This window comes from Glandiceps talaboti, chromosome 11 (genome assembly GCF_964340395.1).
Source record: "Glandiceps talaboti chromosome 11, keGlaTala1.1, whole genome shotgun sequence".
NCBI lineage: Eukaryota > Metazoa > Hemichordata > Enteropneusta > Spengelidae > Glandiceps > Glandiceps talaboti.
Window position 1 is genome coordinate 12868509 of NC_135559.1, and position 13788 is coordinate 12882296.

At 38.0% G+C, this 13788-nt stretch overlaps 1 protein-coding gene across 1 annotated transcript; it reads right to left on the reverse strand.

Annotated features, from left to right (window-relative positions):
- Positions 1-900: 900 nt before the first annotated feature.
- On the reverse strand, positions 901-13511 carry LOC144442365 (low density lipoprotein receptor adapter protein 1-like). The gene is made up of 3 exons (XM_078131694.1): positions 13128-13511; positions 3315-3578; positions 901-2942 (listed from the first exon to the last, which is right to left on the reverse strand). The coding sequence occupies exons 1-3, from the start codon at positions 13396-13398 to the stop codon at positions 2653-2655; spliced, it is 825 nt and encodes a 274-aa protein (XP_077987820.1). The 5' UTR covers positions 13399-13511; the 3' UTR covers positions 901-2652.
- Between the last annotated feature and the right edge of the window lie 277 nt (positions 13512-13788).

A 13788-nucleotide genomic window follows, 5' to 3' on the forward strand; every position in this document is an offset into this window, starting at 1 on the left:
AATGTGTTCTTTCGTTTATTTAGAACGAAATGAGGAGTGAATACAGCAGTAGTTTCGTACAATATATATATATATATATATATATATATATATATATATATATATGCGGACAAAAGTGCTGAAAAACACTATTCCTGTTCAGGGTTTTCTAAAACGTGTTATTGTTGTTTCATGGGTACCATTTGAAAATTATTCGATCATATTTGAAACCCCAAAAACATAAAAATATGATGTGTAGCCAATGTGAAATATGCCTCTCGATTTTCTTTACATGACACCATTAATGAAAATCAAATTTAGGAAGTGATGTAGGTATTTAAAAATCAGCACTAATAGCGATGAAGATCTTACACAGCTGACAAAATAGTTCGTCACAATTTATATGCTGTCGTGACAAGAACACTGTCGGTTACTGTTAACATTCACCGAAAATATGGGACGTATCACTATACGAAAAGTCATATTTGACCATGTCTTTCCACAGGCCAGGGTAAATCTTGAGCTGGATAGAGATGGTGGTTAGATGGCTCACAGGTAAAGGTTGGGTAAAGTGGGTAAATTGGGCTTTTCGTGTCAATCAAAATGATATGACAAACAATCTCCCCTTCTCTATCTCTGTCTGTGCAGATGTCTGTCTGTCTCTGTCCACCCCCACCCCCCACCCACACCCTCTCTCTCTCTCTCTCCCTCTCTCTCTCTCTCTCTCTCTCTCTCTCTCTCTCTCTCTCTCTCTCTCTCTCTCTCTCTCTCTCTCTCTCTCTCTTCCCCCGCATACAATTATTGCCACAATAATTGCATCGGATTAAACGATATCTAAACACCATTGTAATGTAAATCTAGACAAAATATGCTAAGACAGCAGTATATGCTTCAACTTCAAAAAAATATTTTCTCCACTGTTTTATTTTCAAATAAAATACATAATAAACAAAAGAGAAATAATGCGAGGTATTGTTGTGCTTGTAAATGTATAGCAGCAGTAAAACTTGCAATCGTTGCTAAAAAAAAGCGGTGTTAACAAAGAAAATAACACACATACACATGTATCAGTTCAACCCTTTCACCGTGCGCAGTTTCCCGCCAAAATCGAGGTGCACAAATTGTCGCACTTCCGACGTTTTACCAAAGTTTACCAAACAATTTTGAACCCAAAAGTGAAGAATAATTAATGATTAGTCAGATTTAGCATCAAAATTTCATTTAAATACTAGACAATTGCAAATTATATTTGAACGAAATAAAATTTACGGCATGGCAGTAAAAAGGTTCAGCTGACATCCAGGAAAAGAAAAGCATACACAAATACATATCATGTACATATACCCTCATATGTATCTACTTTATATCGTCTGCCTTCTTGCAGATTTCTGTAGACTAAAAAGTTAGTAAAGTACAAATAAAATGATCCCTGACCCAGAAAAGTCTGTCAGAACAAACGACAAATGAACGATGAGTTTACCATAACTTGAAGATGATTGGCTAAAATAAAACATGTCACTTTAGTTTTGCATATTCAAATTATCATAACTTGAAGATGATTGGCTAAAATAAAAACACCTCACTTTTAGGTTTGCATATTCAAATAATAAGAACTTGAGGATGATTGGCTAAAATAATACTTACTTTAGTTTTGCATATTCAAATTTTTAGTACATAAGGATGATTGGCTATTATATAAATAATTCATGTGAAATGTAGTTTTGCATATTAAAATCATTCCGATAGATAACTATTAATATTAGGGTGAAAGAGTCAATTAGTCCAAACTAAGTTATGACATCACAGACTAACAGAGACGATGAACCATAAAATTTTGGTACCAAAGGGGTAATCCGAAATGAAACTATACATAGAAGTAACTGTGGAATATAAATGCACTAGTTTGTTTGAACGTAAAGCTACGATCTTAAATGTTTTAATTGTATGCTCTGTTGTGGTGTTAACTAACACGAATAACTTTGATGAACGTTACGTTTATTTTATCCGTGCTCAGTGATTGAATAACTTAGAATTAATCTAATTTAATCTAATCTAATCTAATTTAACCGAAGCTATTCATCTAACGAATGGTTGACGCTTTGGTACGATAAAGGAAGTAACTAAAAACAAGAACAAAATTATGTCGTAAAATCCGGATTGTTTTTCATAAGGATAATATTATATACATGAGTCTTTAATAAAGAAATAAATAGTATTTCAAACTCCTTCGTTTGACCGTAGTTTCTTTTCAACATCAATTTGACGCGTTAATTTTCAATAAATATTGAAATGTTAAAAACGTCACCACCTTTACTAGTCTCGGTTACTCAGCCTCTCGCCGCTGGGGGCGCTGCCTACGAGACCACCCCACACGTCTGCTGGGAGGGCTCGTAGAAGAGCCCCAGCGGTGAGAGCCTGGGTAACCGAGAATACGCCTTTATAATTACATAATCAAGCAAAATGGCACATGAATTAAAAAATGTCCATCTTCAGTCCTCACATCCTTTAGTTTAATTTCAACTTTAGCTTAGTTCCTTTATGTGTTCGAGTCAGTCCAATTCTGACAAAATTGAATAAAATATATTATTATATACATGTAATACATTCAAGCACCGTGAAAGTCAACTTGAAGTTCATTTTTCGTCCGGGTTGTTTTCCTCCAAAGTTCCGATATTAGTACGAATACTGAGACCAATCCTCATCCGGGTCATCCCGTGTTTCTGAGGAGTCCCCGTATGCAAGGTACCGTTTTACGTCATTGTTTCGCGACAATGTGCGATAGTCGTTTCCAATTCGGAGGTGATGTGGTTTCTTGGACAATGTCTGTCTCTTTTTGAACTCGGTGTGCATTCCATAAATATCAAACAAGGCGATTCCCTTTTTAGGTTTGACGATATCCTCAGTGGGTGATGTTGGAGATGGCGGTGTACTACTACCGGAAGATGATGGACTTCGCGAGTGTCCTGTAAAGAAGAGAAACACTTATTAGGGTTGCCATATGCAGTTACATGTATTTTAACGTATGACCATTTCAGAATTACTAGTTTATACAATTGTACACTACCGCTTTTCTTTTTCAGCAAAATTTGCATAAATTGGGGTACTGAAAATGAAGTCAAATTCAACATGGCTACCGTGACTTTAGATTCCTAACATTTGTAGTTTACAAGTTTCTAGGATTTGAATATGTAAATAAGGTCATTATTATTTTATCGTAATCTCGTTCCATTTTTAGTCATTATAGCCATCAGTTTTGGTAGAGTGATATTACTCTGTAAATTTAGTGACGTCAGCAATTGTGAAATTTTGGAAAAAGTATACCCTTTTCTACACACCTTGTGGATTTCTAGCCCTTAGCTGTCCTTGTCTTTCAACTTGTTCTCGTAGTTTCAACTCCCAATCTCGGTACGCCTGTTTGAATGACTTTGCAAACGCCACGGTTAATGCCTCAGCTTTGACCCTCTTGTAGCAGTAATGGACGTTGACTTGGTAGGCCTGCTGAAGACATGCGATGAAGACGAATATTTTGGGACTAACGACGTCTGATGCGCAATACTGGACACAGTGAATAGGAATGATGGCCGCCCTCTCGCCAGTGTCTGGAGATGGAACAGAAAGAAAAAAAAAGTTTTAGGTTTAGCGCCACCTAGCAATTTTTCTACACTATCTTTCGTTTTATTGAGTCAACCGTAAGTCGAATGCAAAACATGAATGTAATACAGTACTGTACTCGTCGAAAGTTACCATGCATGACGAGAAATACGTGCGAATTCTCATACACCACAGTTCACTTTCGAAATCAACTGTGTCCTCTGAGGGGTAGCTACACATTTATCTTGTTCACTGAACAGAACATGCGTGATTACCCGTGTAGTCTTGTGTAATGGTCCTTCGGGTAGCTCCATGGTCACTTATTACTAACTCTAAAAGTCGTTGTGAACCGAGGTCGTGAGGCTTGAAACCTCGATTGATCTCCCTGGACAACTTAAGCTGCAATCTTCCTTCACATTTGAAAGTGATTGAAATGGCCATTGTACGTACGTACGCGTAGAGTAAATGGAAGGAGAGAGTGACACAGAAGGCAATCAAATGTGAAGTTATGAACACCGTACCGAATCGTTGTGTTCTCGCTCCTAAGTACATCCCCTGTCGGTAAATGAATACCTTGTGGATTATACGCTCCGTTGCAAGTCAATCATTTCACAAAATGACTCGGAAAGACAGGGCAAGGCACGCCATCTAACACAATAAATTAATTTACTGAATCTTGTCAAGGTAGTAAATATACGTTGCAAAAGTCGGTTTTAGCGTATGCGCAGCTCATTGGCGTTTTCATGAGCGAGGGTACTAATTGGTCAACTCCTAGAGGAGTGCGTTCTATCGCTGCCGTAAAAGTGGGTGGTGGTGTTACGACGATGTTTTTAGTGAAATGTGTTGATCAAATCCGTGTGACGGTATGTGTACTATGCTAAGGTTGTTTGGTTTCAATGTGCTATTGTTTTGTAAGTGAAAAACAGGTAACACGCTTAAATAATTTCGACTTCTGTTGCACTACGTGGCATGATAAAGGATACTTCCCATGACGTGTGGGGGTTTGTGTTTTCTCATACAGCTCATTTACGTGTATTCGATATCAGCGTTGGTGACACGTTTGGAAAAATGCCAGAAAATAACATTAAGGTCACTAGATAACAACAGTTGCGGGTTTTAAGACTGTACATCTTGTCAATAATTTCTATTATCTAGCTTATGGCGTTGCTTAGCAACATCATCTTTTAACTGTTTTTAAGTGCTATTTCATCGTTTAGGATGCATCAACCCTCTTTAATTGTTTGCTCTGGTTAATTGGCCTCTCAAAAGACGAAAATGTGTAGTAGCCTACAACCAAACTGTTCATCGATTAACTGAAATGAGAGGCAACCAAGAACCCCGCGGGGTAAGGTATGTGTAAGATATTGATTTTGGAGCCAAACCAACTCAAAAGAGTTACGAGTTGTATAATCATCATCATCACATCACGTGTTATCTCGCGTGGATTCATTACTTGACCGAGTTACCGTGTGCCAGACAAGCACAAAACTACCACTGTCTCTTCCCCCCCTAAAAACACTAGTTCTGCTAGAATAGGTTTACATAATTGTACAATCACTTTCAAAGCGTGGGTTTTAAGCTGGATCAACTAGTCTGAAGGATTTGTTTTTAGTTTACAAGGCCTACTATACTTCGGAAAAAGAAAAAAGATCCATTCTTTGCGAGTTTTGTTCGCTCATTCAGTTCAGTGGTTTGGCGTCTAGACAAAATTTAAAACCTTTTCTCAATGATATCTGGCATAACACCAATGTTATAATGAAAGTAAACTGTCGGCAATAAAATAACAAAACTATCCAATCGAAAATTTAAAGGGACTCTGAAGACATGACGCACACAACGATACTTTGTGTGTTGTAAAGTCACTTGGGATCCTGGAGAACCAAGAAATTTAAAGATAAAAACGCTAGTACACCCAAAAAAACGAATTCTTTTTGTCAAAATGTAAGTTCAGTGCTGAACATACAGTAACACTACTTTCAGTGCACGGTTTGAAAGTGTTTTGTGAAAAACATTGCTTTTTATGATGTCCTGAATTGTCGACATACACCCAAGTTCAGTCATAGCTTATTCTATGTTATTTGTAGGTATTATGCAAATATTATTCAAATGATATGCAAATTTCGTACTTGTCCTAATTCATGGTAGCCTACATCAGTCATAATATAATATAGTCTCGAAAGATACGAGGCGGGACGACACGACGCATCTTTTCAATTTGACACTGGATGCTGACCACTTTCAACTCGATAGGTAGTGGCGAGGTGTAACTATTCCAAAACAAAAATGTGTATTAGATCAAATAAAACCATTCCGAATCAACAATTTAATAAACAATTTTATGAAGTTTTTAAATATTTTACATTGTCATAGAATTCTTTGTTCCTTTGTTAGATTATTATTAACTTTGATGACGTAACGGCATCCGTTGTTAACTTTTGTATATAAATTATAAATAATGCAATTCACGTTAAAACATGTCAATCTCGGCCCAAGCTTTTATATCTAGTATTGAATGCCTACGCTGAAACATGTCAATCGCGGCCCCAGGGTACTACATTCTTAGCGAAACTTTGCTTTGTAACGACGCGTGACTCTGCGTGTCTGGAGTCAACAGCACAAAGCGAAGTATTAGCGAAAATTCTTGAAGTTTGAAAAGGATCGGAGAACACTGACTGTATGGGTTTATTAGATTCCGACAGTTCTATAACATGAACTACATGTTGTGTTCGGTTGCGTTTTGATTCACAAACAACAACAACAACAACTTGTATAAATATGTATACAGGTACCGACGAGCGTCAAATTTTTTCAACGTCGCAGTGCTTTTACAGCATACATACCTAAGCAAGTTATATACGCCATGTCTAACATGCAAATATTCTTACGAACACATGTTGGCAAGGTGGTTTTTCGCTTTGACCAGAAAATATTCTCTTTAACACAAAATATACAGAGTTTTTTTGTTCCTCTCCTATGAATCGAATTCTTGTGTGTTATATTATGTATGTGCATTCTATCGTAGTTGACCACCTAAATGCGTCAAAGACATGGCATTGTAGGTGATGACAACACGATACTCGTATTTAATGGCCATTATAGTTGTTTGTTGACACCAAAAATAGAACATCGAAAGACCGGTGCGTTTATTTAAAAAAGAAAGACACAATGATCGTATTGTTATGCACCAATTCAAGCTACGCCAGTTATTTGGTCAGAAGTTCTACCCCCGGGGCTACAATTCTTAACTTTGGCTTACTTATCCATAGATACATGTAACGTTTTGTATTTTAAATTCCGAAATACTTGTTGTATACAAGTATTTTCGACTATTTTTTTTATAACACAAAATGTTCACGTTTGATGTTTGATCAACAAATTGACAAAAACGTGTTGCAAACAAACTTTGATGACGTTGGAAACTTTGCAAGGATACAAAAAAACGATAAACTGAATTGTGTACACAGTGTTCTGGAAAACTATCACTGGTGATAGTTCTGTCTTTAAATACACCACTATCATACGTTTGTTTGTTTGTAAAATAAACCTTGCGTCCCATCAAAAGGGGAAGTCCCTAATGTGTGTACTTTTTTTTAATCACATATATCGTTACTGTACTGGCATTGGCAAATATTTGTTCATGTATACAGGGAGAAGTGAAACGTGGACTAGATTTTGGAAAATTTCATCTATTTTGGTGTTTTGTCGAACAAATGCCGACGTTTGGATATCAAACATGAAAACTCCGTTGATGTTACCATGATATATCGAACAACAGTTTCGATCGTATTTGACCATTTGATATTTTTGAGCTGCCAAATGTACTAGTTTTAAGAAGTAAAGGTGAACCAACTTATCCTGACAACGTAATTTACGTTAGTTCAAGTTTCAAGTACTGTAAATAGTGTATAGATATTACATGTCTTCATTATTCAAGTTTCAAGTGTCAAAGGAAAGTCGGTCAAGTCTCGCGTATCGCGAGATAAAAGAATGTAGTTCACATACGATAGTGCACCCTTGTTGTTGGGTATGCATGTCATTGTATCAAGTCAAGTGCATGTCCGAACCAGAATTGATCGATATTTATGTAGGTTCAAGTTTCAAGTGTCATATTCTTCAAATTAGCTGTATAAACTTGACGACTTCACTACTGTTACCCTTCGCATGGAAGTAGAAGTACATGACGTGCTGCAACTAACTTTCATGCCATACGTCAAAACTTGCTTTGTTTGGTTGTCTGAGCTTAGTAGTAGCGCAGGTGGTTCATTTTATACAATTGAAAGATTGCACCTAATTAAAATGCGTAATGAAACTGTAATTAGCGATAATGGCTGAAATTCATAGCCAGAGGAGGCCACTTTGTTTTACCCGGAAGGGCAAAACTGCATCACAATTTGCATGACAATAGCACTAACACAGAAAGGGCACGCTGAAAAGACAAAACACGTTCAGTAGGTGATTTGCATAACACAGTAATAAATGTACACGTGATCACCATTAAATGAACATACTAGTAGCTACCAAGTTTAATTCATGCCTGATTCTTTACACTGATGGTTAGCTTGTGTTTGTCACGTGACATTTTATCAATTGGGTAGTATTGAGTAGAGAATCCTGGCACTGCAAATTCACATTTCGTTTTTTGTCATCAAAAGAAGAAGTTTTTCCGCCTAACTTTCAATTTGGTATCTCTCCCGCATATATCTCTTCCACTCTTTCTTTCAAATAACTAAACCATTTTCATTGTCTCAAACCCCCGCTGGCGTTTAACACAATGCGACTCCCACAGCCCCCACATCAAATGAAATAGACACAATTATAACTACGGGTGTTTATTTACTGTGAATATTCGAACATCTTCAATCACTGCCCCCTATAATAAGAACGACACTACTTTAATAACCGTAATGATTAATCAGAAATTAATTACTTTTGATTTTCTTCTGTTGCCCGATTGACACACATTGGTGTAACGTTACCAGCTAGTTTATACAACTTAACAGCGGAACGATTCGAGTGTGTAGTCGGACATCCAGGCATCGCGTCCTCATTACCTTCAATTCTGTACCCGGAACAATTATCTTCCTCGAGTCAATGAACTATTGATTTTTTTTTCACTATCTTTTACTAACAATCTCTGAGCTCAGGCAAATCATAACATTGGTACCACATTCAAGTTACTCAAAGTTTTGATAGGTGCATTCAATTGCATTGTTTTGATAACTATTGAAAATCTGTGAGGGGGAATTGTTGTGAATACAACAAAAAGGGGTACATCTATTGGTTTACATTTGACCATGCAAGCATCGTTTAGACCGAACATTCTTTTCTAAATTCCTTTGTGGAGTTCAGTAAATTGCGTAGGAGTGCTGTGGTGGGCTGACCAAGAATTTTAAGAGGCAATCCTCGGCCTCGGCAAAATTCCTTTCACTTTTTGTTTTGCATTACCCAACCCACATATTTCTACACGCCGTGCACCCTAAAAGCGAATTAATACTCATTTTTTCGGACTTGTATAACTTTTTTCTGCTTTGGAAGATCATCCGCAAAGTTTATACATCTACAAAAAAAAGTCTGTGAAAGAAATGTGTTATTTATAATAAACAGAAATAGTCTGGAATCTATGCGGAGTTTTGAATTCGTTATTCCCCCAAGAGGGATGGGAAATCAAATTTCAAAATCTCCAATTGCCCGGATTTTCGGCTAAAAAGGGAATGACAAAAGAGCGATTTTCGCAGACTACATAGAACGAAAAAAAATGTCACGATCTTTACCACGTCGCATTTTTTAATTGTTAAGATCTGGACTTCCCCCACTCGACAGTCGAGGACCGTGTTCGTAGTCACACAGAAGTAGGGTGGACGTGCTGCTATTCGTGTTTATGTGTGTACATTGTACTAGGTGTTGGTATAATCTATTCTACCATCATATATTTGTGGCATCAATTTACACCAACCACTGTTTGCAGAGTACCACTATCGTCAGGGTCAATAAGATAAAGAGTTGTAGTTGCTATGGCGATTCAAACTTGGCGCATGATCTATCCAGACTACACGCAGACCTTAAAAATTGTATAAGTGTTTGAAATAGGCGAAGAAGAGCGGTTATAGTATTGTTAGCTGCAATGCGACTCAATGCAGTGTCGAAGACCATATAAATTTGACTTTGAGTACAATAACTAATATATGTGTGTGTGTCTATGTCCAAAACCCACTAGACAATTTGTCTTCTATACATCGAGTCAGAATTTGAATTTCAACGTTCTGAAACAAAATGTTCTCCAAATAAAGGTAACCATTTTCACCCTATCTTTGTGGGTGTCGAATTCATCATATTCACTAAGCGTTTTATGATCTACTGAGATTTGACCCAGTTTTTCGTACTTTAAATGCTTTATTATGGTACAACTGTTAAAATATGGGCACGCTATTCTTCAAATGCCGAGACTTATAGACCACTCGAAGTGCCATTTTTACAAGCACTATAAAATACACCAATGTCGCCCAACAGACTATAGAACATATTCAAATCTGTGAGAGGATATAAACCTCCTCGTGTGTCACAATTATCTTGTCCAGTCACAAAGTTTTCCGAAAGCGTGTTGGTGTAGACGTTTTACAACAAATTATTGACTTGCTGTCTATGATTAATACGGTTAGCCGTCGGGTGTAGATCAAATGTCAAGCCAAGAACACACGTACATAGCCCTCAACCAACACAGGTAGTACCGCTGGTATTATCCACTCTTTTATGAGGCAAACAAGAGGTGAAATAGCGATCCAGCCCATTGGGTCAGGAAGCAGCCATACCTTACAAAGATCTCGTGACATGTCACACCAATTGTGGACATACCAGTCAAAGAATGTGAGTTTCTAAAGTGACTCCATCACCAGATTTCACTGACAAAGACTGACTGACTGGCATGAACAGTCTTACTTGTTTACATTGATGACGTAACAGAGTTTTCTAAACTATCAGTCGGAGAGAGATCGTGATCATCACACTTTTCAGATTTAACTTTTGTTGCACATTGAGAGTATTCTCGTAAAGTGATGAGTCTAAAATTATGATTTGGCAAACTTTCAGAAACGACGGGTCGGCCATGAGCTCATCGTACAATAACAGACGGTGGAATTTACACTATTATGCTGGACAGATCGAACAAAATGTACGATCCAAAATGACAAAATTATTGTTTTCAATCATGTGTCTACGAAACGATGATATTGTGTACCGGTCTTTGCTAGTATTCAATATTGTGGAACGCCTGCGTCTCATCATTACCGTACCATACGACACCGCCCTTCCCACCTCCATGGACACCGTAATTCTAAACAGAAACGTTGGGGGGGGGGGGGGCAAGAAGATGTGTTTAATTTTTTTAGAAATTTCCTGAAAATGGTATATACAAATTAATAGAATTCACCCCCTCGACAGAATTAGGAATTTCTCTGGCTCACTCACGTTTTGCCAGAATAACATGAATATGAAAGTTAAAATACCAATGACGACCCATGACAATAATGATTTAGTATGCATTGTACGTGATGCCTTGAATGCCTGCACCCAGTGGTCCATCCTTTTGTCTGTATTTCTAAAGAATTAACGAAACAAAACAAAAACTGAACAAAAGCCGCATTCAAGTTATACGGGATGATTTATCGATGAAAGAAGCCTGTGGATATGGTTAAAATTGATCCAACTTTTAATGATCATTGTATTAGTCCGTCTGGACAAAGCAGACAACCTAATCCCATCATATTCATATTTAAGACGTTTTCCAAAATCTTGAGAACCGAGAATAATACGACTAAGAACACTTTACAATTATTGGAGGTCGTTCATCCTCATGTGTCGCCCTCAAACTATGGAACTCTTTTGCCACTTGACATTCGCCAAGCCTCCAGCCTGGATTGTTTCAAAACAAAACTGAAGACTTATTTGTTCACCAAAGCATATGGTGTGCTTTAGCCATTCAGTGCTACTAAACAGAACATTGCTCTGGAAATCGGCGCTATATAAATTTGATTGATTGATTGGTCAAGAAAGAAAACACATCTACGCAGCTACTGTGGATGCGCCGCACGAAATTTGAGATTTCTTTTACACACGAGCAACAGGTGGTTGTTTTGGCAAAATTACAGAAAGGAAGCCCGCGTGTTTGAAGTACGTGTAAGGATAGGCGAGATTACAAACTTAGAACGTGAATACTTTCACGAGACTACAAAAAAGGGGATAAACACTACAACTTTTGTTCAGGGTTGAAATCTGAGAGTAGAACCTGAGATGTGACCCATTGTGTCAGTTGTGTGCAGGGGGGTAACTTTTATATGACACCGACAGATGAAATAATGCGACAGCGCTTTTCATCCATGTTGAAACTGAAATACACTTATCAAAGAGAGCGTGATTTTCTAAAACATGGCAAACATACAGAAAAAGGGGTTAGAATTCCCAGTTCGGAGAAGGCGGGCTCGGAAACAAAACGTCATTATGCTGCCGTGACATTCCTAACACCGTACCGGAGAAAATCCAGAGTTTTATTTGCAAGGCACTTTCCCCTTACAAATCAAACAATGTGATGGCAATTGGTGACAATTCACTGTGTGTACAGTACTTTGAAAAGGGACCAAATGGTTTGCTTTATTGCCGTTTGCCACAAGCACCTAGGGCAAGTAGGTAAATGGAGTTTTCTAGATCTTATGCAAAATTTGCCTCACAGCTCTACGACACGTCGATACACACAGTAATCAAAGACGACTTACGTAGAAGTTGAAACTTTAGTTTACAACAGGGTTGCGATGGTGTATGCGACTGTTGTACAACAACGGCGAAGTTAAAAATACACAGTTATTCCAAATATTTAACTAAACTCTCTCTCTCTATTTGTCAGTTTACCACTTTGGGTTTTAATTAAGACAAGATAGTGATCTGACGTTTGATCTATTGAAGATGTTCAAGAGGGTGATAAGTTGCCAGGTCGTGGTTAGAATTGTTAGAAGGCTCTCCGTTGTTGCTACAGAGGCGAAATAATAATTAAAAATCTGGAGTGAACAAACCAGCACGTCACGTCAATACAACACGCTGTAGGCGAGTTAATCCTTTTCAGTTCGATAATATGCTCTGCTTTCAGAACAGATTCCTGTGTGTAAGCTGCATTGTTTTTACTGACTCGAAAACAATAAGTACTTTTATAGTCGAAGGCGCTAGGCATGCTAAACGTTCTTGTGGTTCGATCATGCTTTATTTGTGTGGTATGTCGGGAGGACAAAACAAAACCCCGCAAAGTTGGTACCGATCGTTCGCTGCATTTCATCTGTGTTGAAATACCAGTTGTGAGTAACTGAACTAGGTTCATGCATTCTTGTGGTTGTTTGCCGAACCGCGGTAGAATTGCAGCAAAGAATGACATACCAGCGCCGACGACAGGTTGGGATATCGTATAGCATTTACTGTCACTCGTTACACACGCGATAACTTTTCACACACTAGCTCTCGATGACACGATATGCAATCTACGTCAAACCAAAAATATATATAGGACTTTAAAAACAACCTACCCGTTCTTTCCTGCTTGATGTATTTATCTGCCACTGTTAATTTACACTTTGGCATTTTTCTCCCCGTTGACTTCACATGGCCTACCATGCGTCTAACCATAGTCGCCACTTTCTGTAGATCGGGCTCGCGGCTCTGCAACTGACTTCCGAGGTGCTGCGTGTAAAATTCCATCCCCTCACGCCGAGGACTACTAACGTTATTTGGTGACTCTTTAGTCCCGGTTCTCATCCATTTCTGGAAGATATTTTCTCTTCTCTCGTAATCCTGCATCTTTGGTTTGAAATATTCGAAGAGCGATCGGCGTACGGTGTGTGCTAGTGTATCTCCAGTAGACTCTGCCGGTGTGTGTGGGAGGGGTCATACTGTAAACTCAAGCGTCGAAACTTCAATGACGTAATTTGCATATGTTAAATACTACCGCCAAAATAGGTGACTAATTTGCATATGAGTTTGATACTTCGTAAGTTTACACCACTTAGAGTTGACGACACTCGGTATGTTATCGTAAACAAATCTGGTAATGGTTAGGTATTTTTTTCAGGGCCGTATATGTAATGTTTAACACGTCAAATGTTCTTATTTTCAGTGTTGTTTGTTGATACCTGACGCATTATTAAATTTTAGCTGGTGAAAAGTTGAAGGTCACCGTATGCGTAGACA

Excerpts from the sequence above, each read along its gene's own strand:
- LOC144442365 (XM_078131694.1), bottom strand. The coding sequence starts at position 13,398 with ATGCAGGATTACGAGAGAAGAGAAAATATCTTCCAGAAATGGATGAGA. Across the intron at positions 3,579-13,127 it reads CATCAAGCAGGAAAGAACGG|ACACTGGCGAGAGGGCGGCC; the intron begins GTAGGTTGTTTT and ends TTCCATCTCCAG. Across the intron at positions 2,943-3,314 it reads AAGGGCTAGAAATCCACAAG|GACACTCGCGAAGTCCATCA; the intron begins GTGTGTAGAAAA and ends TCTTCTTTACAG.